At 37.6% G+C, this 24,310-nt stretch overlaps 1 protein-coding gene across 1 annotated transcript in view; it reads right to left on the reverse strand.

Annotated features, from left to right (window-relative positions):
- The window catches only part of RYR2 (ryanodine receptor 2), an 808,217-nt gene that overhangs the window by 141,737 nt on the left and 642,170 nt on the right, over positions 1-24,310 (reverse strand). The window contains 5 exon segments of the mRNA XM_017862245.1: positions 10,318-10,367; positions 17,363-17,484; positions 19,850-19,914; positions 23,128-23,243; positions 23,762-23,885. Of these exon segments, the coding sequence (XP_017717734.1) occupies positions 10,318-10,367; positions 17,363-17,484; positions 19,850-19,914; positions 23,128-23,243; positions 23,762-23,885 (477 nt within the window).

Below are 24,310 nucleotides of genomic sequence, written 5' to 3' on the forward strand. Positions count from 1 at the left end.
AAATTATATATAACATATATTATATATAAATATAAAATATAAAGTATATAGTACATATTTGTTACAAATATATATATTCCAAATACATATATATTTGTTATATATATATATATATATTTGTTCCATTTATATATATTTTGTTCCATATATATATAAAATATCAGAAACTGGGTAGAATAACAGGGAGAGAGGTCATGAGTCCTTCCTGGAGGCAGCATTTGAGCAGAGGTTGGAATGACATGAAGAAACAAACCATCCATGTATCTGAGAAGGAGACCCAGGTACAGGGAAGAGCACATGCAAAGGCTCTGAGGCAAAAAATGAACCTGGTGTTCCAAGCAAGAAGGGTCAAGTGGCTAAGGTGGTCAGAGCGAGAGGAAAGAAGCAGAGTATGAGGTGGAGAGGTGGGGAGATGTCAGGTTCTAGAGCTTCGTTAGAGCGAGCCCTTGGATTTTCAGTGCAGTAGGAAGACATTCTTAGGTTCTGATCAGGATGGGATATGATATGATTTATATTTTCAAAGAATTCCCTGTGTGGGAAATTCTGGAAGAGCAAGAGTGGAAGACAATTAGGGACTGACTGCAGGAACGGAATCAGTTCACTGATGATGGCGAATTCAGAATAGGATATCAGTGGTGAAGAACTTGAGAATATATATTTGAAGGATTTACTTATGGATTGAATGTGAGGTGAGCGGGAAAGCAGTCAAGGATAACTCTAAGGTTTCTCTGCCTCAGTAACTGGGTGAAAGGTGGCACCATTGAATGGTATACACAGGAAGAAGCAGACTGTGGGAGGAAAGGGATAGGTGGGGTGGGGGCGGTCCTGACCCTTGCTTTGCGCATATTAAGTGTGATGGGCCTATTAGTAATTCGGGTAAACATGTAGAATAGGCAATTGATTAAAAATAAAAAAAAAGTCTTCAGTGCAGGTAAGAGATCTAAGCCAGAGCTAACCACTTGGGCATTGTAAACATACATTTAATTCTAAACGTCATGGGTCTAAAAGAAACTAGCCAGCATGAATATAAGTATAGAAGAAAAAAGGCCCAGGGCCTCCAGTGTTTGGAGGCAGAGAAGATAGGAAAGATGTAGTACAGACAATGGGAAAGAGAAGGCCCATGAGGAAGAAGAGATCCAGTGCAATGTATATGGGTCCTATGCCACTATTAATCAGCCCCAAATCAGAGAGGCAGGTCCTTCACTTTTCCTAAAACACTCAGTTGTCTGTCCCTTCCCATCTGCTGTCTCTCATTATAGATTGGCAGTGTTTGTACTTGGTACTGAGTTTTCCTGTGCCCTTTCCCATGAGGGGTGGCCGGGGCTATTTTAAACTTCTATTAATATAAGCTTGAGGGGCTGGGATTTTTGTTTGCTTTGCTTTCTGCACCTAGAATAGTGTGTGACATACAGCAGGGCCTTAAGATATTTGTGGACTGGCTTTGGGATGTAAGAATAGGAAACAGTACCAGTAGCCAGACAAATTCTGTGGGTTGACTGAAACTGTGTGTTGGGAATATGAAATTTCTGTGATTGCTAAAGGAATAAACTATAAACTCCACCCATTTTTACATTTTGGTAGGCCCCTTTTAGACACAGTACAACTTTAAATAGAAATACCTCTATGTGAAAAATGGGAAAGGGACTCTAAGAACGCAGAAAAAGTAGAGTCTTCAATATTTTAATTTGTAGACCAGGCAAAAGTGTCAATCCCATTAATATCTGTAAGAAGCCTAAAATAATTAGTCTTGAAGACGTAAAGCATGTGGTAAGGCTTTTCAATAAAATAACGACTTAAATATTGTCCTTCTTAAAGCTATCCAGATCACCATAATCAGAAATGTCCATCACAGTATTGGGAAGAACAGGAAGGGCCAGTAGAGTTTTCTAAGATGATAAAACTTGAAGGTGGCAACAGGACTTTTACGTACTTAAGTTTACATAATTGCTTCATTGCTCTGGATGGTGTAAAAACCAAAAGACTGATACTTTTCAACTCACAGTATTCCAAGGACCCAGCTATTCCCCTTGTCCTCAGACACACACCTCTCATCACCTCTAAGCACTTAGGGAAACACTGATAGATTGCCTGTTTGTCCTTAAGACTGTGTATTTATATCAGTGCATCAAGGTGTACGTAAACACAAAAAGTACATAATTAGGATAACAACTTACACCTGAGTCTCATAACAATGGAGACAACAGTGGGTTTTAAAAAACATTAGGCCGGGCGCGGTGGCTCAAGCCTGTAATCCCAGCACTTTGGGAGGCCGAGACGGGCGGATCACGAGGTCAGGAGATCGAGACCATCCTGGCTAACACGGTGAAACCCCGTCTCTACTAAAAAATACAAAAAAACTAGCCGGGCGAGGTGGCGGGCGCCTGTAGTCCCAGCTACTCGGGAGGCTGAGGCGGGAGAATGGCGCAAACCCGGGAGGCGGAGCTTGCAGTGAGCAGAGATCCGGCCACTGCACTCCAGTCCGGGCGACAGAGCGAGACTCCGCCTCAAAATAAAATAAAATAAAATAAAAAAATAAAAATAAAAAACATTATAACAACTCTCATATACGACTCTCTAAATAATAAAACAACAAATTACATAATATAAATAATTTTGCATATTAATCCCACAGTTTTAAAAAATAAAGTTTCTATAACTCAGGAATTCTCAGTGTTAAATTTGACATATATGGCAGTTCTGTCTTATAATCTGATAAACTGAGAATTCAGAGAATGTTGACTTCTCTCTCTTCTGGAAACAGTGATAGCAGTCATTCTACTTTTAATTTTTCTCTACTTTTCTAATATTGCATTCTTTTCTCTGAAGAAATGATCAATCTTGGCAGAACTTTATTAATAATGTGAACTACCACTATGCCAGAACTTATAAATTTCTCTCACAATTATGAGGGAATAGAGAGAAATTGAAGAGTGTCAATGACTTTGTTATTTCTAAAGTCTGTGATATTGAACAGAGTAAAATTATTGGTTCCCTAATTTGGTGAGGAGTTTCAGTCAAACTGAGGATACATTTTGAATAACTACATAGTCTACTCATTTTTCAAAGCCAGGAAATTGTCCTATAGTGCTATGTTCAACTGAAAGAATTATCTGTATCGCTCTAACACTATGTTGCTCTAATACTATGTATACTTTATTACTTTCATTATAGGCATCTAATTCCAATATTTCTGAACTTACTTCTCTAAAAAGTAGGATTGTTTACGGTATATATAATAAGTTAAATCTAGGGAATAGTTGTTCTTGCCATGCATATTGTCATAGTCCTACAGAATTTTTAAATTAGAGAAACATCTCAATGATCCTCCAGTTACAAATAACAAGGATAAGAAAATAGTGACAGATTGTACATGACTGGACTATTACATTCTCAACTTAATGGCACACTGAATCCTCAAATAGGCTTCTATCCCCAGCGATTCTGAGTACTTTAAGTAATTTTTCTTTTATTATATGTGTCCTACCAAACACAAGTACAATCTGAGCCTTGTTAGAGATAATACAAACATATTAATTTTCTAATATAATAACTTCTGAGATAAGACAGCAATCATCATATAAATACATCAGTGTTTTTTGGGAGAGATATTAGAAGTATCAACATGAACTTAATCCACTAATTTATTGATTAGGGAGAAATACGAGTTGATAGAATCCATTGTATTACTTTACTTAGTATCTACTTTTAAAACTCTCCCAAACATAACATTAAGATTTAGGCACTGGTATAAGTAGGCATACTCAACTAGAAAAAAACTGAATATTTTAACAACAGCTACTGCTTCATGTTAAACCATAATAATATTTATCTTGATTAATACTCCTGTAGCTAATATAGGAGTTGCATTAATGATGTTATATATCTGGTTCTAGGTCAACCCAGAAGTGTTGTAATACTATGCTCATTGTATTACAAAATGCTGGCTTTTTGTAATAACATCAGGTATTCCCAGATGTACCTATGTCATTAATTCAGAAATTCTCCACTAACTCTGAGGAGTGTCCAGGTCATTCAATGTCTCACGAGGATGTTAAAAAGGCACCAGAAAACTGGAAATAAACTGGCCTATAAGTGATAAATATTTTGTGCCAGCCTTTTCAAATAGTTCCTGGACCTGAAAGGATCATTGTTGGTTGAGTTTCATGATATTATTATTATTATTATATTATTATTATTATTTGAGAGCGGAGTTCTCGGCTCTGTCAGGCCCTGGCGGAGTGCAGTGGGCCCCCAGATCTCAGCTCACTGCAAAGCTCGCCCCTCCTGGGTTTTACGCCATTCTCCTGCCTCAGCCTCCCAAGTAGCTGGGACTACAGGCAGCACCGCCACCGTCGCCCGGATAGTTTTTTATTGTTTTAGTAAGAGACAGGGTTTCACCATGTTATGGGCCAGATGGTCTCGATTCCTGACCTCGTGATCCGCCCGTCTCGGCCTCCTCCAAAGTGCTGGGATTACAGGCTTGAGCCTCACCGCTAACCCGGCCGCTTATTATTTTAAGGGTCATTAATTATGTGTTATTTTCTTTTCACTGCAAGTGGCCTAAGTACTTCCATGGACCTCTTAAGGAATAAGAGAAAAAAACAAAAACAAAACATGATTCTCACCAATTATAGGATAATTAGGTACCACATTTTTCTTAATAATCTCTTAGGCAAAATAAACAAAGAAAGCTGTGTCATCTGTGAATGTAAGAAAATTTCCAAGTTCTTAGCACTTATCTCATAATAAGTGTCTGCATACTTATCTATCTTCTCTATTAGACTGTAGGCTTCTTGAAGGCTGGATTTGGTTGGCTTATTCATTCATTCATTCATTATATATTCATAAAATATCCACTGTGTGCCAGACTCCCTGCCAGGCACTGAGAATGCAACAGTAAGACCTCACAGAGCTGAGAGCTTTTGCGAGTGAGACGTTAATCCGGTAAGCACACCATCAGTGATATGGAGGAAAAGTACACAGCACCAGAGGCTGTTGTAACAGCAGGAGAAGGGAGTATTACCAGGGAGGTCAGGGAAGCCTTTCCTGAGAGAGTAATATTTGGATTGAAGTTTGAAGGACGGATAGTTGGTGAGAGTGTGAAGGATTGAGGATATGAGTGTTATGTGTGAGGGTCCTTTAGTCAGGCGATAATTACAGCATGTGCAAAAACCCTGGGCAGAAAGGAATCTAACACATTCAAGAGGCAGAGAGAAGGCCAAGGAAGCTGAAGAAGCATAGGGAGCAGGAGAAACTAGGCTGGGACATGAAGATGGAGTGGCCCATGGGGAATGGAGGGTGAAACACTAACGTGGCTAGGTTAAGAAATGTGCTTTCTATCCTAAAGGCATGGGAAGCCACTGAATATGCAGGGTTATGATCAGAGAAGCACGTTTTGAGAAGATTCGATAAGATCATCATGGAACACGGTTGAGAGAGGCAGGAGGGGACTCAGAGAGAATGGTCAGTATGCTCCTGCAATAGTACAAGTGAAAGATGTTTGCATATCGTCTGGGTTCCGGAGTGGAAAGAGAAATAAATCTTCATTTTCCTATCCTCACATCTTGAGTGAATGCCTTTCACATGGCAGACATACAATACATGTTTATTGAATGAATGCATAAAATGAGTATCATTAAGGCATTCGATTTATTTTCACAGGTAAAAAGAAAGCCGCTAAGGAGTGCTGATAAGCACTGCCTGTGCCGCCCTCACTATTACTGTTGGACTCTTAGTTATCAGATGCTACTTCCTCTAAAAATGATTGAAAGATTCTAACAGACTGTAATAGAAGGGCTGATGTATCCTCTAACTGCCTTGAAAATAGTAATCAGAATTTCTAGGTAGCAAAAGTCAGGGGAAACTCTGGGAATAAAAGCACTATTTCTTTAGTCAACATTGGGTCCTTGAAAATGGCCAATGATAAGGATATCACTTGTCAACCTGCCTATGTCCTATTTATGTCCTACCTGGATTTCCAAAATTCGTTATGTGCAGCAACTTACAATCACTACCAAGCATTTCAGAATTCAAACAGGGAAGTCTATATTTAAACAAGATGCTATTTTCTTTCTTTTTCATTCCATAAATTATTCTAATTGATTCATCAGAATTCTGTGGGTAATATGGCTTGTCTTCCTTTTAAAACCATAACTTTTAAACATAAAATAAAATGGTTCAAATGCCTCAAAATAATAGATGAGGCATAAAACACTATTATCTTAATTCCTGGATAGTGTCCCTCAATGCAGAAGAAATATTTTAAAGTAGATAACAGATAAACAAAAAATATAAAAGCCCAAGCTTTGAGAATCCTCATTTCAAACGTCAGAAAAATATTTCAACCACAGGTGAGGTTTGGAGATATAATTACAATATGGCAGCCAACCTAGAATAAATAATTCATTACCCATCAAACTCTGCTCAGCCAATTACTACCACCAGAACAAATATTTTGTCTCTTCATTTATTTTAATGCTCCTGTCTTGTCTCCAGTTTCTGACATATTTAAGGTCAACATGTATCTTTCTACATTCCTTACCTTCACTGATCATCACAAAACTCAAGTATTTTCTTGTTAACCTCAACTTTCAATTCTGTCTTAATTTACTCTTAGGTTTAGGTCATGAAAAACTCTTTAAATTAAGATAGTACAGGAAATACAAGATAGTACTGGGAATATGTGAAGCTTAAATGCTTAAGACTTAAAGATTCGGCCAGCGTGGTGGCTCACGCTTGTAATCCCATTGATAATCAATGTATTTCCTGCCAGAATGCAAGAAAATGATAAAGGTAGAGTGAAAAAAATAGATTAATATGACCATATACAAACAAGTACTGCATATATGCTACTGGATCTCTCTGTTTGGAAAAATCCACATTGGCATAGCCAATAAATCAAAAAGTAAACAGTTGGGTTATAACACTTCTGATTCATTCTGGAAATGGGTGGATTTGAAGGCTTTACTGTGTGTATTTTTGTGTGTGTGGTATGCAATGTTGGCTCACAGCAACCTCTGCCCCCCAGGCTCAAGTGATCCTCCCACCGCAACCTCCTGAGTAGCTGGGACCAAAGGTGTGTGCCACCACGCATGGCTAATTTTTTGTATTCTTAGTTGAGATGGGGTCTCACCATGTTACCCAGGCTGGTCTTGAACTCCTGAGCTCAAGCGATCTGTCCACTTTGGCTTCCCAAAGTGCTGGGATTCCAGGCGTGAGCCACTGCACCTGGCCCTGTGTGTGTATTTTAAATGGCCCAGTCTCCTAGTTTAGTATGTAATTTATGTCAATAAAGTATAATAAGCTTTAGATAAATTAACAAAATCTAATAATTATAATAATACTAGAAACACCTTATCTGTGAAAACTATAAGGTTACACTTTACATGGCACTTTAACATGAATTATTTCACACAAAATCGATCTCTAAGTTTATTAGGTATTTTAGCCCACTTTAACAATGGAAAAAATGCAGGTTCAGAGAATTTAAGTCCCTTGTGCAAATCATTCAGCTTGTTAAGTTAGAAAAATAGGACTTACAGTAAGGTTTTCTGATTCCAAGCCTGCTATTCTCTCTAGGATGTCATATTAGCATCTACAACCCATAATATGTGAAGTTTAAATACTACACCAATACCCATAATCTGTGAAGCTTAAATGCTTAAGTCTTAAAGATTTGACTGGGCATGGTGGCTCACACCTGTAATCCCAGCACTTTGGGAAGCCGAGGTGGGCAGATCACCTGAGGTCAGGAGTTTGAGACCAGCCTAGGCAACATGGTGAAACCCCGTTTCTACGAAAAATACAAAAAATTAGTCGCACGTGGCAGTGTGCGCCTGTAATCCCAGCTACTCGGGAGGTTGAGGCAGGAGAATCGATTGAACCCAGAGGCAGCGGCTGCAGTGAGCTGAGATCGCACCACTGCACTCCAGCTCGGTGGGCAACAAGAGCGAAACTTCATCTCAAAAAACACAAAAAAAGACCTAAAGATTCTAATAGTTTGTCAAGTCTGTACTAGAGTATGTTTGATTAATAAAGGCTTCTTGAAATTTATATTTTTATAGGCAAATATCAAAGCAAATTTGAAATAATAACATACACTTTAATAAAACAAAATGTGTAAAATACACTTTGAGATGTAAAAAACATATCCAATAATTTCCCCTTAAAAATAAAAATAATAGTATTAAAAGGCTAAGGGATGAAACCACAATGTCTAATTGAAATACTAGGACCACGTGGGAAGGAATTAATGTTAAGGTCTAGTTTTCACCCCTAACAAGAATGACAAACTATATTACACATTTATCTTCAATGATCAAAATTAAATGATATATTTAACAAAAATGGAATTTCAAGAACAGCTAAAATGAATCCATAGGACGGAGTCTACATATAGTTCCTTTGGAGATGGTTATAATTTGAAAAATGGCACAAGGGAGGCTCCTGGGCATGCTGGAAACGTTCTATGTCTTGGCCTGAGCCATGATGAAATGGTTGTATATGCATATACATTTTCATCAAGTTGTTTTTATTTGTTTGTATTAGAGACAGGGTTTTGCTCTGTTTCCTAGAATAGAGTACAACGGCATGATCATAACTCACTGCTGCCTCAAATTCCTGGACTCAGTGATCCTTCCATCTCAATGTCCTGTGTAGCCAAGACTATAGGCGTGTGCCACTGCACCTGGCTAATTAATTGTTTTTCTTTTTGTAGAGGGAAGGTCTCACTATGTTGCCCCAGCTGGTCTTGAACTCCTGTCCTCAAGTGCTTCTCTCACCACAACATCCCAAAGTGCTGGGATACAAGCATAAGCCACCACACCTCGCCAAGATGTTCTTAGGATTTTGTACTTCATGTATGGAATATCTCAAAAAAAATTTTTAAAGGAAATTATAGTGAGGTATAACAGGAAAAGAAGACTATACAATAAGCAGGAAATTAGAAATAGCACCAAAGAAAATATTATTAGGCTCATTCATAAGACCGCAAAAGGGCAGCTGATATGTATAATTAGCTAGTACTTGCTGCAGACAAATGGAGAATATTTGAATCCATTGTTATTCTGAGAAGGTTAAAGAGTATATGAAAATCCTGCCTCAATAAGCCCATGTAAATTTTTCTCTGTTGAAGAGAAGTGAAACAAAAGTCAGTGAACTAGAAATTATTCTAAAGATAACTGCCCCATTGATTTTAAATAACTGAAATATTAATGTTAAAACTCAGGCAATTTTAATGAAATACAAATTTTCATTACTATATTTAAGAGCATCAGATATTGGATATAATACTAGAAACCAAATATAGCAATAACCTACTATATCCAGAAACTATTATTTCTCAAAAAATGTAATGTGAAGAACTTATTTGTGCATATGTGTATATATGTATATATATACACACACACATACACATATACACACCCATTCCTCAGTTTAACTGTGACTTTGTAGAAATGACTTAATTTTTTTAATCCTTAGCTTTTCCTGTAAATAGAATTGAACTTATAATACCTCTAGCAATACATTCAATGTTTCATTACTAAAATTACCCCAACACTGTCTCAAAACCTAGAGAGCAAAGGGCTCACATTTTCTTTGGCAGTTTATAAAATCAGATGCAGGAAAGTGTGAAACACAAATTCCACCAGCCACTAGAGATTCTAAAGCCCCACGGCAGGGAAAATCTGCGGAAAGTGAGTGCCCACCCTGCATGGCTGTCCGGAAGCAGGCGCTCTGGAACATGGACTCCAGCTAGGTGAACTCTCAGAAACAAACGGAAACTGACTCTGGAGTGAGTGGTGCTAGAAAAGCCACTCTTGCCAAGTGAAGCTCCGAAGCTCCTTGGCTTCAGTGTCTTGACTATGACGTTCCAATGTTTGGAATGCAGAAGACATGCAAATCTGTAGTCAAGAGCATTAAAAACATAAGTGCAGTTTAAAATTCTGATTTATAACAGCTCATTAGTTAATCTATCAGAGGTAACCAAACACAAATCCAAGGGCCTGGCTTTGTTTTGTTTTTACCCCTGAGATAAAATATGGCACAGCCTGCCATTTCCATTCATTTGCTCTTTAATAATAGCCTTTTTATTTTCAGTTATGCTTTGGACTAGTGTAAAAAAGATAGAGTCCTCAATTTCACCATACATGATGCTATTCATGAACAACCTCGAGGACCTTATCTTGGCCTGCAACGACCATGCATGCAGCCATGCAAACATGCATCCATGCAACATAGCAGCACACAACACAGTGCAAAAACGGCAAAGAAAACCAAGTGATGGCCATGCTTGTATTTTTTCAAGGGTCTCCTTACCAAATAGTGAAATCCTATGCCTGACAAGAACTCCAAGTTTGCAGAATAGGCTGAAGACAAAAGAAAAACAAAAGAGAAAAGGGAAGGGGGAAGGGAAGGTAGAAAAGACAGGGGAAATTAAAAAAAAAAAAAAAAAAAAAAGGAAAAAGAGAAGAAAGAAAGAAAAAAAAAAACAGCTGATATATGAGCCGGAAAAAAGCAACATGATGTCACGCAGAAAGAATCAATTCTCTGAGCAGAATGTGGAGTAAAGGTATTAAAGAAAGAGTCTTTGAGTGCATATCTTTAACAAACATGGTTAAAAAAGCACATATTATAAGAAACCAAAAAAAATTGAAAGCAAAGCTAATTAATATAAAAGCAATCTATATGAACCCCATAAGGATATAACTACTGAAAACCACAAGGAAAAAATTTGGTTTTATCTGCCCAGATGTACCACTGAAACTCTGGATTTAAAAAATATGTGTATATATATATATATATATATTTTTTTTTTTACATTATTTTACAACAGAAATATGGTGCTTTGGGCATACAATGTTACTTTAAGTTCTAATATGTTTCATTATTTGAAATCTCCTTCTTCTCCAACCTTGATCACACTCCTTACATAACATAAGGATCCAGTGAATTTGAATACAGTAAAGTAGGAACAGAATTTGAGCAACTGATAATCACTCAGAGGAAAGCATTACAGATATGATAACTTAAAGTCTCTGGACACCAATGAGTTCAGTATATTTCTTATCTGCTCCAGAGAAGGTTCCTGTGTCTTTGAGTCCTTCATGGCAATTAGCAATGAGCCATTCCAAATAATGGCTGCCCACATTCAGCATTCAGCCTGACAACGCTGGTATCCACTCTCAGATCAGACCCTTGAACCTGGGAGATCCCTGCTATTTGTCCTTTCTTTTCACCCAGCCTCAGCTGGGTGGGATCCTCACAGGTCCTTATTTTGAGAAATACCCTTCATTCATTTCCATGCTATACTCCTATCTACTCATCCCTCAAAACTCAGCTCAGTTTATTCTTAGAATAAACTCATTCAACTAAATAAACTCAATAAAATAAGGATGTCAGCGTTCCGACATCCAGTCCTCCTGTACGGCTCCCAACCTAGGTTGCAAGAGGTCCATACCCAGATGCTCTCAGGGGCCATTTGCAAATCTCTACCAATACAAGTGACATTATTTTCACATCTATTCACACTCTTCGCAGCTCTCAGATTGCACAGGCTCTACCCAGCCAGCACCTACCCAAAAATATCTAACCTTGAAGATCCATTTGTAGAGTACCACCCACACTCAGCTTGATTTTTTCCCAATAATGAGAACAGCTAAGTCCTCACTGACCATGTTCTCTTGCAAAACTCGGCATTAACAGCTGTGATCAAATGTACAGCTCCCCAGGACTAGGGATAGAGACCAGCCATGGAATACCATGAAAGTGGCTGATCAGTGGCGGGATGGGAAGAGAGGGAAGCAGAGAAGGTAACATTTGTGAGGTTGACCTCTTTTACAGTAAGTTTTGGCCATCACCTCTCACTTCTGTAACAATGTGGATTCGTGTATTGCTGAAAATTATGTAGGCTATTTTGCAGCTTTTCCAAGAAAATGTTCACCTACACATGTCTGAGTGAATCTGAGGTTTTGGGGAATTTCTTCTCAGAACAAAACATTTTTAAAACAATGACCTATTCAAGTGGCTACTAGACATAAGATTAGACCTGAGGCCCTTGACCTGCATTATTTATCTTTGTGCTATAATTTTAAGACAATAAAACAGGAGAAACTTTGTCCACGTGCCCTTATCTACTGAGCTTCATGACTGACAGCTGTGCACGCTAACTCAGCAAGGGTCTTTTTCTAAAGCGAGTAATTCAGTTTAGAACGGTACATGAGACCGTTTCTACTGAGCTTTATGGCTGACAGCTGTGCGTGCTAACTCAGCCAGGGTCTGCCTTTTTCTAAAAAGAATAATTCAGTTTAGAATATTCTTTGGATCCCTGTATTCAGATCTATTTTAAGTCATGTATTTTACCTATTCCTCTCGAGTATCCAGAGTGAAACATTCTGAGATATTCTTGATGATCCAGAATTTATAATGCTAGGATTAGGTTTTACCCAATTAATCCAAACCTGGGATGTTTTGCTATAATGGCAGACTGCTCTTTGTTTCATTTATCAAATTATATGTAATGCCTGAAAATCTGTCAGAGAAAAATGACTTGACAATCTCTGCTGATTCCTCACCACATGTGCCACCAGAGAGAAATACAGACATAGAAGGCAAGGTCCTCAAAGACGGCGCATCATAACTCTTTCCCTTCCTGTGCAATCCACTTTTAGGGCATGGTATTCATAGAAACTATAAGGATTAATTATTATAAGCTTTGGCCTATACTTTCTCTAAAAAATATTTTCTATAATACTGTTGTCCCTTCTCTGCTTCCCCCATTACCAACATTCTCCAGAATTTATAAGGCATCTACTTCTTCAGCATTTACTCATTGTCTTGTACTGAAACACTCCTTTGCAGCTCACCAATGCCCCTAATCAGCAAAGATAATAACCTTTTCTTTTCTGGAGTTCTCTCAACAGTACTTGGCATTGTTTATTACTTAAATCTTGAAACTCTTACCCTCCTTGGATTTTATTTACAGTATTTTTTTTTTTTTTGCTTTCTAATTAATCATTCTTGATGTTCCTCAAAGACCTATTTCTGAAAACCCTGTAAATGTAATAATTCTCCAAACATTGGTATTCAAAACCTTTTGCCTCCTTCTCTACTCTCCTTCAGTTTTATCTACTTTCAGAGCTTCAAGCATTATATATATGTTCAGATAATCCCCAAATATGTCATTTCTTGCTCTAATCTCTCAATTAACCCCACATGCTAATATTTCCAATCTGCTGGATTTCTCCAGTTGAATGACCTGTGGGTACCTTCTACTCCGATAAATACCTGACCAAATGTAACCTTTTCTTAGAAACTATTCTTTTTCTGAAATACGTTGTTTCTGTTCATGATACTAACAATATTCCAACTACCCAGAGTTGAAATTTCAGCACCAAGTTGGATCTCTTTCTACTTGCCATATTGCTCATCGCCAAGTCATGTTGACTTTCTCTCTTCCCGGTTTCTCACCCCAGCTCCTGTTTACATCCCTTCTACATTCTCAGCACTCTGTTGATGTCTCCACTGACACTCATCACAGCTTCTTGTAGAGTTAGCTCTATATGTATGTGTCTACTCAGCTGTCCTTCTAAATTTATTAAAGTTAGGAACGTTCTTATTGTGTGTGTATATCTTCAGGCCTCAGACAGCATGCCATACATAGCTGGCATTCAGAGATATCTGTTGAATGAGGCCAGGCGCAGTGGCTCATGCTTGTAATCCCAGCACTCTGGGAGGCCGAGATGGACAGATCACCTGAGGCCAGGAGTTCACGACCAGCCTGGCCAACACGGTGAAACCGTATCTTTACTAAAAATACAACAACAACAACAAAAATTAGCCGTGCATGGTTGCAGGTGCTTGTAATCCCAGCTACTCAGGAGGCTGAGGCAGGAGAATTGCTTGAACCTGGGAGGAGGAGGTTGCAGTGAGCCAAGATCGTGCCACTGGACTCCAGCCTGGGAGACAGAGTGAGATTCTATCTCAAAAAAGAAGAAGAAGAAAAAGACACATCTGCTAAATGGATAGGCGGGCAGCACCACCTATTTGAGGCGGCACTTCCAACACTATAGCCTGGGTTGCTGTCTCGGGCTCCAAGTGCCTGCCATGGCCTCCCAACTCTCCCACTCTCATCAATTATACTTTTGCTGCCAGATTGTATTTCCCAGAGGGAAGCTCTGATCATTCTCTCACTTAAAAAGCTTTAATAGCTTCTTAGTGTTAATAAATTAGGTGAAAAAAATTGTGATATAATTTTAAAAAGAAGATTCCTGATTCTGACAGTTAATATCCATTACCGTCTATATAACCTACCTTTCTCCTAAATTACCAGCTTCTACATTTTATTTATGTAGTTATCTACATTTAGCAGATATTTTCCTTCCTTAATCTCTGACCTACAAATGGTCCAAGATCAACTTTGACTGGCTTGATTTCCATAAATCTCTCACCCATCAATATCCATCCAAGGTGGTCTTACTTTACTTTGAATCCCATCGCACTGCCTGACTTTCTCTTACTAGGGCTATACTCATATTCATGTATTTAGCTACTGCAAAGTATACTCCAGACATGACAGTACTGACCTTAGATACAGCAAATGCTCAGTATATAATAATTTCTTGTGCCAGGAAGTAGCTAAACATCTCATGAAACATCGGTTTTAATTGTGGAAAAGTTAACTCAAACCCACACAACTATTGCTACTCACATTTGTTAAACACTTAAAACCATTATCATAGTGTTTATCATGTGAATGAAGATATGCTTATTTATTGATAATGGCAGGGCCAGTTTTCTACCTATTAAGTTTATACCCTACCAATATTTTTCTATACAAACAAATTAAGTCCTCTTTAAAAGTTGGATTAATACTATTTGAGCATATATTTTATACTTTATCATGATCATTTTCCAAAAGTATTACTCATTTCCATCATGTTAATGACTGCACAGCATTTTGTACAGACACGAGCCATCATTTATCACTTCCTTATTAATATTTTCCTCTATGATTTTCTTTTTCTCTGAGGTTAAATTCTAGCTATGTTTGGCACTAAAGTACTGTAATAACATAAGTTACTTTTATTATGCACCTCATTTTCTATGTGTTGGAATTTTAAATGGCATATGCTCCTTTTTTTGGGAAATACCAACGGGATAAGCAAAATTTACCAACCCTTTTTCTATTAGTAGAAGTAAAACTGAAGATGAAATACAGTCATGCATCGTTTAATGATGGGGATTCAGTCTGAGAAATACATCATTAGGCGATTTCATTGTTATTCCCATAACATAAGTACATCATGGAATGTACTTACACAAACCTAAACGGTACAGCCTATTGCTCCGAGGTTACATACCTGTGCAGCACGTGAGTGTACTGAATACTGTAGGCAACTGTAACAAAATGGTATTTGTGTATCTAAACATATCTAAAAAAATTAGTAGAAACATAGTATTATAATCTTATGGGGCCACTATCATATATGCGGTCCAAAATTAATTGAAATCTTGTTATGTGGTACATGACTGTAATTAAAAACATTCTGGTGCAGTCCCATTAAAGAGAGGGGTAGTCTAGGGTCAGTCTAGAGCCCCAAAGGGACATCAACTGAGGCTAGCACAAAATAGCAATGTATCTCTGATTTATTCTATGAGGGATACAGAATTGCCCAAGGAAAATGGGCCAATTTTCTTTTTTGGTGTATAGTTCCATGAAATTGTTCCAGCTTTATAGAGGTATAATTAGCAAATACAAATCATATATATCCAAACACACAACTGGATGCTTCCATATATGCATAGTATGGGCTCAGTGAATAGTTCTAAGGGTAAGGCTGAAACTGAACGGAGATAACAAAACACAAGACAGGAGAGGAGGAAAATAGCAGAATTTGCATTGATTTATTTGAATTTGTCTCTATTTTCTCTGATTTTATTTTATCTTTATATAATTGAGTGATATCTAGATTAACAACACCCTTGGAGAACAAAGTTCCTATCAAAAAAGGCTAACAGACCCAGGGAGGAGTAGGAGACTTCAACGTGTCCTCAATTTCATGATGTTTAAGGGTAACTTGGTGCCTTGGGATATTCTAGCTACTTGCGTGCACTCACAATCCACAGGGGGATCCTGGCTCAGAGTAGTGGATGTGTGTGCTCGTGAAATGACAAGGGAGGAGCTGCTCTCCCTCCCAGTGAAGGTGGGAAGGGAGGCCATGTTCAAGTCGGAAGGGGGGGAAATTCACGTCGTGGAAAGTAACTGCATTGCCTCTCTCTATGTGGCAGCAATTTGTGGAAACAAAGCATGCCGCTGGGATGGATTCCTGCTGTTACTTGAACCATAATCAATTTTATAGGAAAATCCATTTGAAGAAGTTTGAGGACATGTTTTATACTGTTGCAATCCCATATCACATGACTGGCCACTTACTACTCGGTAAAATAGACAATAAGTGAAAGAGATGAACTGAAAATTCCACTCCAGCTGCCTTCCCCAGTGTTAGGCAGTGCAGGAATCTTTCCACTTCTCCACCCTCTCACGAAGGCTGTATGCAATCTCATCTCATTCTGTCTAATAGGTGGAGACCGTACTGCCTTTCAGTATAGCATTAATGTCAAGTCCGAGGAAAGCCTGTATTTTCTCCAGTGTTCTGCTTTATACTGTGTATTCACTTTTATAGAAATTTTGTTCTGATACAATCTAAAAACTTGGTATGAACTTTTGGGCAATGTAATATTAGAGAAGTAAACTTGCTCCGTAATTGACTCTCGTGTACGTTAAATTCTAGCAGAAGTTTGAGTGAAAGGACCTGATATCCCCAGCAGAATCACAACTGAGTCCATAAAGAACCCTTTGGTTTAAACAGAAATGAGAAAGCATTGCTAAGAGGGGAAACCTTCAGAAATTTTGCAGGTATCTTTACTTCATTTTCTTCCAACATTGGTCATTATTTTTAAATTAAATATGTATATTTGGGATTTTTTTTCTGAACAATAAAGGCTGGCAAAAATATCAGATTGGTGGAAATGTTAAAGAAACTAACGTCAAAAGCACCATTTATCACAAATACTAATATGGTGATGCATGTCCAGCTTCTACGTGTAGATTCTGAAATGAGTGATATTTTATCCTTCTATCCAGCATTACACTTAGCAGCAAAATATAAAGAAACTCAACATCTAGAACACATATCTTAACTTATAAAAACTGTTTGCATCTAGTGTTTGCTTCCATGAAGACATGGACCAGGGAAATGGGCGGATACTCTCCATACAGTCCCACGTCAAGGTCCTCAGGTTCTCTTTGCAAATGCACATACACCTAAGTCATACAACAGTGTTTATTTTTATAGCTGTTTACCTAGTCACCATTTCTTTCTCTTTGTTGGAAGCATGTCCTCCAGAGCAGAGAGGTCTGCTTGCTGCAGATAAGAAGTATAAACGATGGTTTTTGAAATACTGATCAATTAAAGGAAGAACGACCTGAAAGAAAGGAAAAGAAGACAGATCTACGTAGTGGAATCTTTCAGGGGATGAATGAGAGCTGAGGCTTTGGAGCAGTCAGAGTTCTGTTCACATGCATCAGGTCTCCTTATGTCCATGCCAGGCACGTCATAGTATGCCTCTCTTAAATCTCACTCTACCGTCTCGAGTCCATAGCGGGGAAAGCAGAGTGTGGCAGGATGTGATTATGGGGAACAGAGCAAACTTGCAACAGTTTGGAATTATTCTTAATATTTTCTCAAAATGAAATATTCTCAATGTTTTCATATAATATAGTGCAGTGCCCAACAGACCCCGAAATAATCCATAACTACCATATGTTGAGTCTCTACTATGTGTGAACATTGCAGCTGATGATAGCAACTGCCCTGTAGGGTAGATGCCACCATCCCTGCATTATGGGTATTAAATGGAGAGACAGAAATGTGTGACTTACTGAAGGTCACATTGTTACTTACTTGCCTACACAATGTTCTTTTAACCTGGCCTTTCTCAAAGTGCACTTTCCATTTCTATGCACGTTTTGTCCTGCTGGCCTTGGGACAATTCCTCCTCCTCACTCTGTCCACTCGCATCACCTGGCCTTGTACACACCAATCCCTCTGTCCGGCATGCTCTTCTGCACTCCACATCCTACTCACCCTGGTCCTCCTGTAGATCTCAACTCAGTGGTGCTTTGCCAGGTAAGTCTTTGCTGATCTCAACTAGATAAAGTCCCACATTCTGAGCTCTGACAACATCATTTGCAATTTTACATTGTACGCGTGGGACTTTGGATTAAAGTCTCTCTTTCCAGGAGCCTATGAGTTATGCAAAAACAAGAAACATTTCTGGGTTTGTTTCCCATTATAGCCCTTTCCTGGGGTTGGGTCTAGAACTATTAACTGGTCTTTTCTGTTTGCCACTGAATCCCTAGTGCTAAGGACTGTGACGGGCCCATGGCAATAACAAGATTGGCACTACCAGTATGCAAACTCAAGTCTATCTAAATACACTTCTTTTTCCTACCATGTGGTAGAGCACAGTTATATATAACGGGGACATCACTAGTTTTTATTGTTCTTCCTTGACAGTCGGGACATTGTCTGAATTTAGTGACTGGCACATAGTAGGCACTCAATATGGTAAATGAATGAATTATAGACTTAGTAGAAATTAAGCCACATTAAGCATCTGTAAACAGAATCACTAGGGGTGCTGAGTAGATGGGCAACACAAGAATGTATTTTAAAGGGATAATTAGAGGCCGTGAATACAGCATTCTGATAATTGGCTATCAAGTAAGATTACAATCTCACAGAGACCGGAGATACACATATGGATCTATCAATTGATGAATCACTAACTGTGTGCACCCCAGGACAAACTTTGGATCTTCAAATGATTGGAACAGACTCTGAGTGCTATATTGAATGGGAAGAAAAGACAATAGAAATGTGTTTTACGGTAAAGAACACAATTTTGAAAACATACTACAAGTCAATATTCACCAATCAAAAAGCATGCTATTTTAGAGTCCACAAAAGTTGTATTTATAGCAAATTATCTGTAATCACTGAATGCAAGTACTTTAAGAGGAAACAGACAGCAGTAATTAGGTCTTCAGGCTCACTGCAAGGTGTCCCAAACAGGAAAGCTTACCCAGGGGCATTGTATATTCATGGCAATCCCTGGGCCATACCCTAATGCCTGACCCAGACTAGACACACAGTAAATACTGAGTAAATGAACTAAATCATTTGGAGGCTTTACAACTTTTCATGTCCATCCCTTTTTGACTGAAAAAAGTGATGATTTTTCCAGTAATACAGCAAATTCCTGATAAATCCTTATGAAATGAAATAAATAATAACAGTGGGATGTCCTTTGTATATAAACAATCTATCCTCCCTGATCTTCTCTAAAATGAGTGGGACTAAGGTCCCACAATAAAGATTCTATACTAAATGTTCTTATAATATACCCATTTATGAATTAACTAAGACTTTCCTATTTATAAAAGCAATTCTCAACTAGAAATTTTAAATCGTAACAATATCCAAATGTTAAGAAATAGACATTTTTATTCTATATCATACAATAAAACAAAAAAAATGCAAACTGAATTAAACCTCAGATAGAATGAAGTCATTTGAAGAAGGAATATGGTAGGGAATGCAGAGTTAAAGTCTGACCAAGTATGCTGGGAAGATGATTCATGCAGTTATTTTCATGCCACAGAATATTTACGTGCAGTAAAATACATATTTGTAGACAAGTATGTTCTGAAAAGGGTAATGATCTAATGAGTAGAGTATGTAAACAAACATATTGAAGCAAAAACAAGATAGATTGTATACTGTACTTTTGCAAAGAACTTGATTTCTTGTTCATAAGGGAAATGTTCTCCTTTGCCTCTGCTGCCACCATCTGTAGATTTGAAGAGTTTTTAGGTAAATGCTGCACTGGAAACATTGCAAGATATTCATCCATAATGCAAAGGTTAGAAAGCATTGCTAAATGTATTATCCCACTACACTGAATGGAAAAGCCAACCAAAATACAAAGGCAAGCTTTGGCAGTGTCATTAAAAATAAAAGGATTTTTTAAAACACCCAAATCTAAATTTAAAAAGCTATTGAGGACAGCCCATAGTTGTGGTTAGAAACACAAACACATTTGTGTAGCTTTGAGATCTTATTGACATAGGGAGGGGAAAATGGAATAGAATAAAGTAAAAATCCCACATTTTCAGTAGCCTTTAAGAAAAGAAGCTCACTGGGGGAGAGGACAGTGGGTGTAAATTGAATAAACATAATTGGTTAGATACTAACCCTGGCCTCTAATAATAAAGGTTGCCTCTTGGTGTGACCGAAAGTTAAAGCTTCTCAATTTAAGATACAAACTAAAAAACTGCAGGAAGTCAGGATCTGCGATGAGGAGGAGGACAGCAATTTTAATATTAGGTTGGCAAATTAGCATTCCGCTAAAGAATAAAGAAATTTTGACCTATGTCAAAAGATAATTTTCATAAGCGAAGCAAAAACACCCAAGTTTTCCCCATGGTTTAAAAAATGATCCAAGGTCAAGAATTGATTAACCTAATTCATTTAGCTTAGAAGGTGGCCTTTCTTACCTCCTTCATACATATGGAAAAGGTTCATGCATATATTAATAGATGAGGAAATAATAAACTATAATAACCACGATGGCATGCAGAACATATTGGAGAGCTAAAAAATTCAGAATTGGATATCAGGTTTTAGTAAAATTTGTAAGCAGAGCTTCCAGATATTTAAGAGCCAAGCTGACTTTTGCTTGAAAAGTTATTTTGCAAAATAATAATAATAATAATAATAATAACTTGAGATAATAGTTTGTCAAATTTTAGACAAAATACAAGATAATTTTAGGAAACTTAGGCTATTATTTTGCAATATCAGAATGCTCTCCCCATGAACAAGCAAAAGAAAATTATGGTTTTTTACCACTGGCAAATTTCATTTGCATGCCACTTTGGCATTTGAATCTCCTCTTAAGCACATTATGCAAAATGGCTGGATTCAGATAAGAGACTTTCTCATATAAAGTTATCTCAAGATAAAATTTTGTACACAGCCAAATCTGCTCATATTTCAATGAATTAAATAGGAAATGTCTTTTACTACATTTAAACAAATGCTTATGTGCAAAATGTGAAAAAGATGTGGAGAGAATACAATCTATGGTATAATATAAAAATTAGAAAAGGCATATTTTACAACCACAATTAACTTAGGTCTAGGAATGGCTACATTAGAGATGTGCTGCAAAATCACTGAAGTGAAGGATAAAGGGAGAAGGTAATATAGCAGCTTCACTTGTGATAACAATGAAAGATGGAAATTAAAATAAACACGGTACTGACAATCACAGCTCTATCTGCTCCTCTAACAGAGTTCCTGAACCTAATTTGCCCTGGCAAAGCCATCCGAAAATAGTACCTATAACATCAGGAATTGTGAAAAAGGTTATTTGGTTGGGCTCTGTCATTGCAGCCTACTTTCTCTCCCGTGCTCTGTTTATAAGACCCTCTACCCTGTGGATAGAATGAAATGTGTCAAGTGGGTGAATGTACCCTGGAGCAAGATTCTCACCACCCCCTTCCATGAACTGTAGTAGGTAGTTTATTCAGACATTTGAATCAAGTGTGAATAATACCTAAACACATTTCTTCCCTTCAAATTGATGTTTGTGTTCTCCAACGTGAAGGTAAAAAACAAACAACTTTCTTGTTCCTTTCTCCAAATGATGACTCTTTCTTTCTCTCCTGTCCCTTGTATCTCCAAAAACAAGACTGGATATTGGAGTTGCTACCCATATCGGATCCTTTCAAATGTGGATCAGAAATTGCAATATTTAGCTTTCTGTGTAAAAGCTTCAATAATTCACCCCTACCTCATTTTTGTTCTCCAGTTACATCTCATTAATTCAGATCAATTTGGCTATGTATTAGGATAAGTCAGGAATCATATTTTTAAAAATTGTTAGTTGTATGAATCACAGAGAGATTACAGATTAAAAATTAGCTTGTAGTGTAAACTTTTATGAAAAAGATGGGCTCGAAGAGAGCAACAATAGAGTATTTGAACTGTAGAGGCAGGTTGAAAGAGAAGTCAATTGTTTATGAGAACGATGCTCAACCGGAAAATCTTTAATCACATTTAGGATACAAGAGGCCAGAAAGAAGAAAACACCAGAGCTCTAATTTCTACAAACTTAAATCTGGTGCTATGGCAGAAACTAGATTTACATCCTAAGACAAACAGCAGCTGAGGGATCCAAGATGAACGGCCCTAGAGGAAAGGTGTTGAACAACAAAACGAGTGAGTGTTAAAAATAAAGAGAAAACCTTGAGAACAAAAATGAAAATAAATGAATAACCACCAGAAGAGCACACTGTTTTCAAAAGGGAACAACCCGGAATTCCTTACATCGTATTACTACGCAGTGGCGGGAAGGTGCTCTGACATTAAGCAGTTAACAAGTTGAATTTTAATTCAACGAGGAGGGTCACAAAACAACAGAAGTGACCAGAGGCTGCTTTGATCATCTGTGCTGAATCTAAGGCTTAAAGAATGAGGTTTTAAAAATTCTGAGGCAGCACTGGGCCAGATGGGAAAGGGGTCTTTCCCCGTACCCTAAGAGCATAATAAAGTATTCTGCACTGCAGTTACTCTAGTATTCATGTATTTCCCTACAAAGGCTAAACTCAAGGCCTCTATAGTGTTTAGAAATTTTGAAAATCCACAGTTTTGGAAGTTTTTCTTATGAGTAGAGCAATTAATTTCATAGGTAAGATTTAACTCTACCTTAAAATTCTGATGTCCTTCCAATGTATCTTTCAAATTGAAAAAAATGAATGCCAATAAACATTATAAGGAGAATAACTTATATGTTAGATTTTTTAAAGTTCACAGACTTTACCCACTCCCCAAGAACTTGTTCATCCACTGACTGTTGAACTCTATTTAGTAGTAGGATGAATAGATGGGTTGACACCATCACAAATAGCTCAGCAGCCAGTGTTGTTCTATATCCTGATGTTGTAAACATTAAGAACAACAAACATTGGGCTATTAGCAATGGGACTATGGCACCTACCAAACTCCAGGATATACTGATGGGCTTCATCCACATAGCGAATTAGTTGTTGGAGGAAACTGTAGGCAAATCGTTTCTCAATAGAAGGCGTGTCCAGTTCCAGGTCCTTAAATCCTCTGGAACAGCAAAAATGAAATAGGGAAAGCAATTTGTACAAGCCTCTTAGAAGGTAAAATTGTGTGTGTGTGTGTGTGTGTGTACATATCCATACATGTTTATATATAAGTTTATATATACATATAAATTTTGAAGTTTATCTAATGTTATTGTAGCTCAAGGAAAAAGTAAGATTTAACCTATAAAGAATATTTTGCATATGATATAAAGCTTCAGTGAGTAACTCTCTTATTATGCAACAAAATGTTGCATTTACAAAAACAGAGTGTGATTTTTTGCCTGGGGATTTTGCCTAAATGATGGATAGTGATTTAATATATGTAGCAAAAGGAACTCAGTTATGTGGTACACAGCTAGGGGTGTAAATGTTTCTGATGTGTGTATTTTGAACATATTAAACAGTACCTCAAAGGTGTAAACAGATCATTGAATTCATTTTCAGCTTTAAATATGATGGAGATATTTAAATATTCACCCTCATGAAAAGAGTGTGTAATTAGGATATGTGTACTTTTACCTAGATACAGCATATCCATTGATCTGCAAGAACTTGAGGATGTCCTGTGCTTTTTCTCTATCCTTGGCTTTCTCTTTGGCTGTCAGTGTATCATAGGGCACCAGCAGAGGGTGGTTACCTCCTCCTAAGAGTATGTCAGGACAAGAACACAGCATAGTAATTTGAAAATAATCTGAGATGAGACACAGATATATAATTGGACCACACTAGAAAACTTTTCACATCCTTTAATAATACACAGAGCATATAAGACTCTTCTGCCTCTATTGCCTTTAATGTTTCAATTAATTCAGAAAAACTACTCTAAGAAAGGCTGTGCATATGCCTTCTAAGAGGCAGTTAAAACATGAACATGCATGCATTTGTAATATGTCACTGAGTGACAATAATATCTGCATTCGCCAACGAGAGAGAAGCAGCTGTATTCTCTTCTCTGTTCAAAGCAATTCTGAATGTGGAGAGTGGAAATCAATGCTAAATCATACTTAGCAGGATTTAGAAAAGTTATAAAGCATGTTTCAGGGATTAGGCTTCATTTGCTGCCCCACA

This window comes from Rhinopithecus bieti, unplaced genomic scaffold, assembly GCF_001698545.2.
Source record: "Rhinopithecus bieti isolate Rb0 unplaced genomic scaffold, ASM169854v2 scaffold_57691, whole genome shotgun sequence".
NCBI lineage: Eukaryota > Metazoa > Chordata > Mammalia > Primates > Cercopithecidae > Rhinopithecus > Rhinopithecus bieti.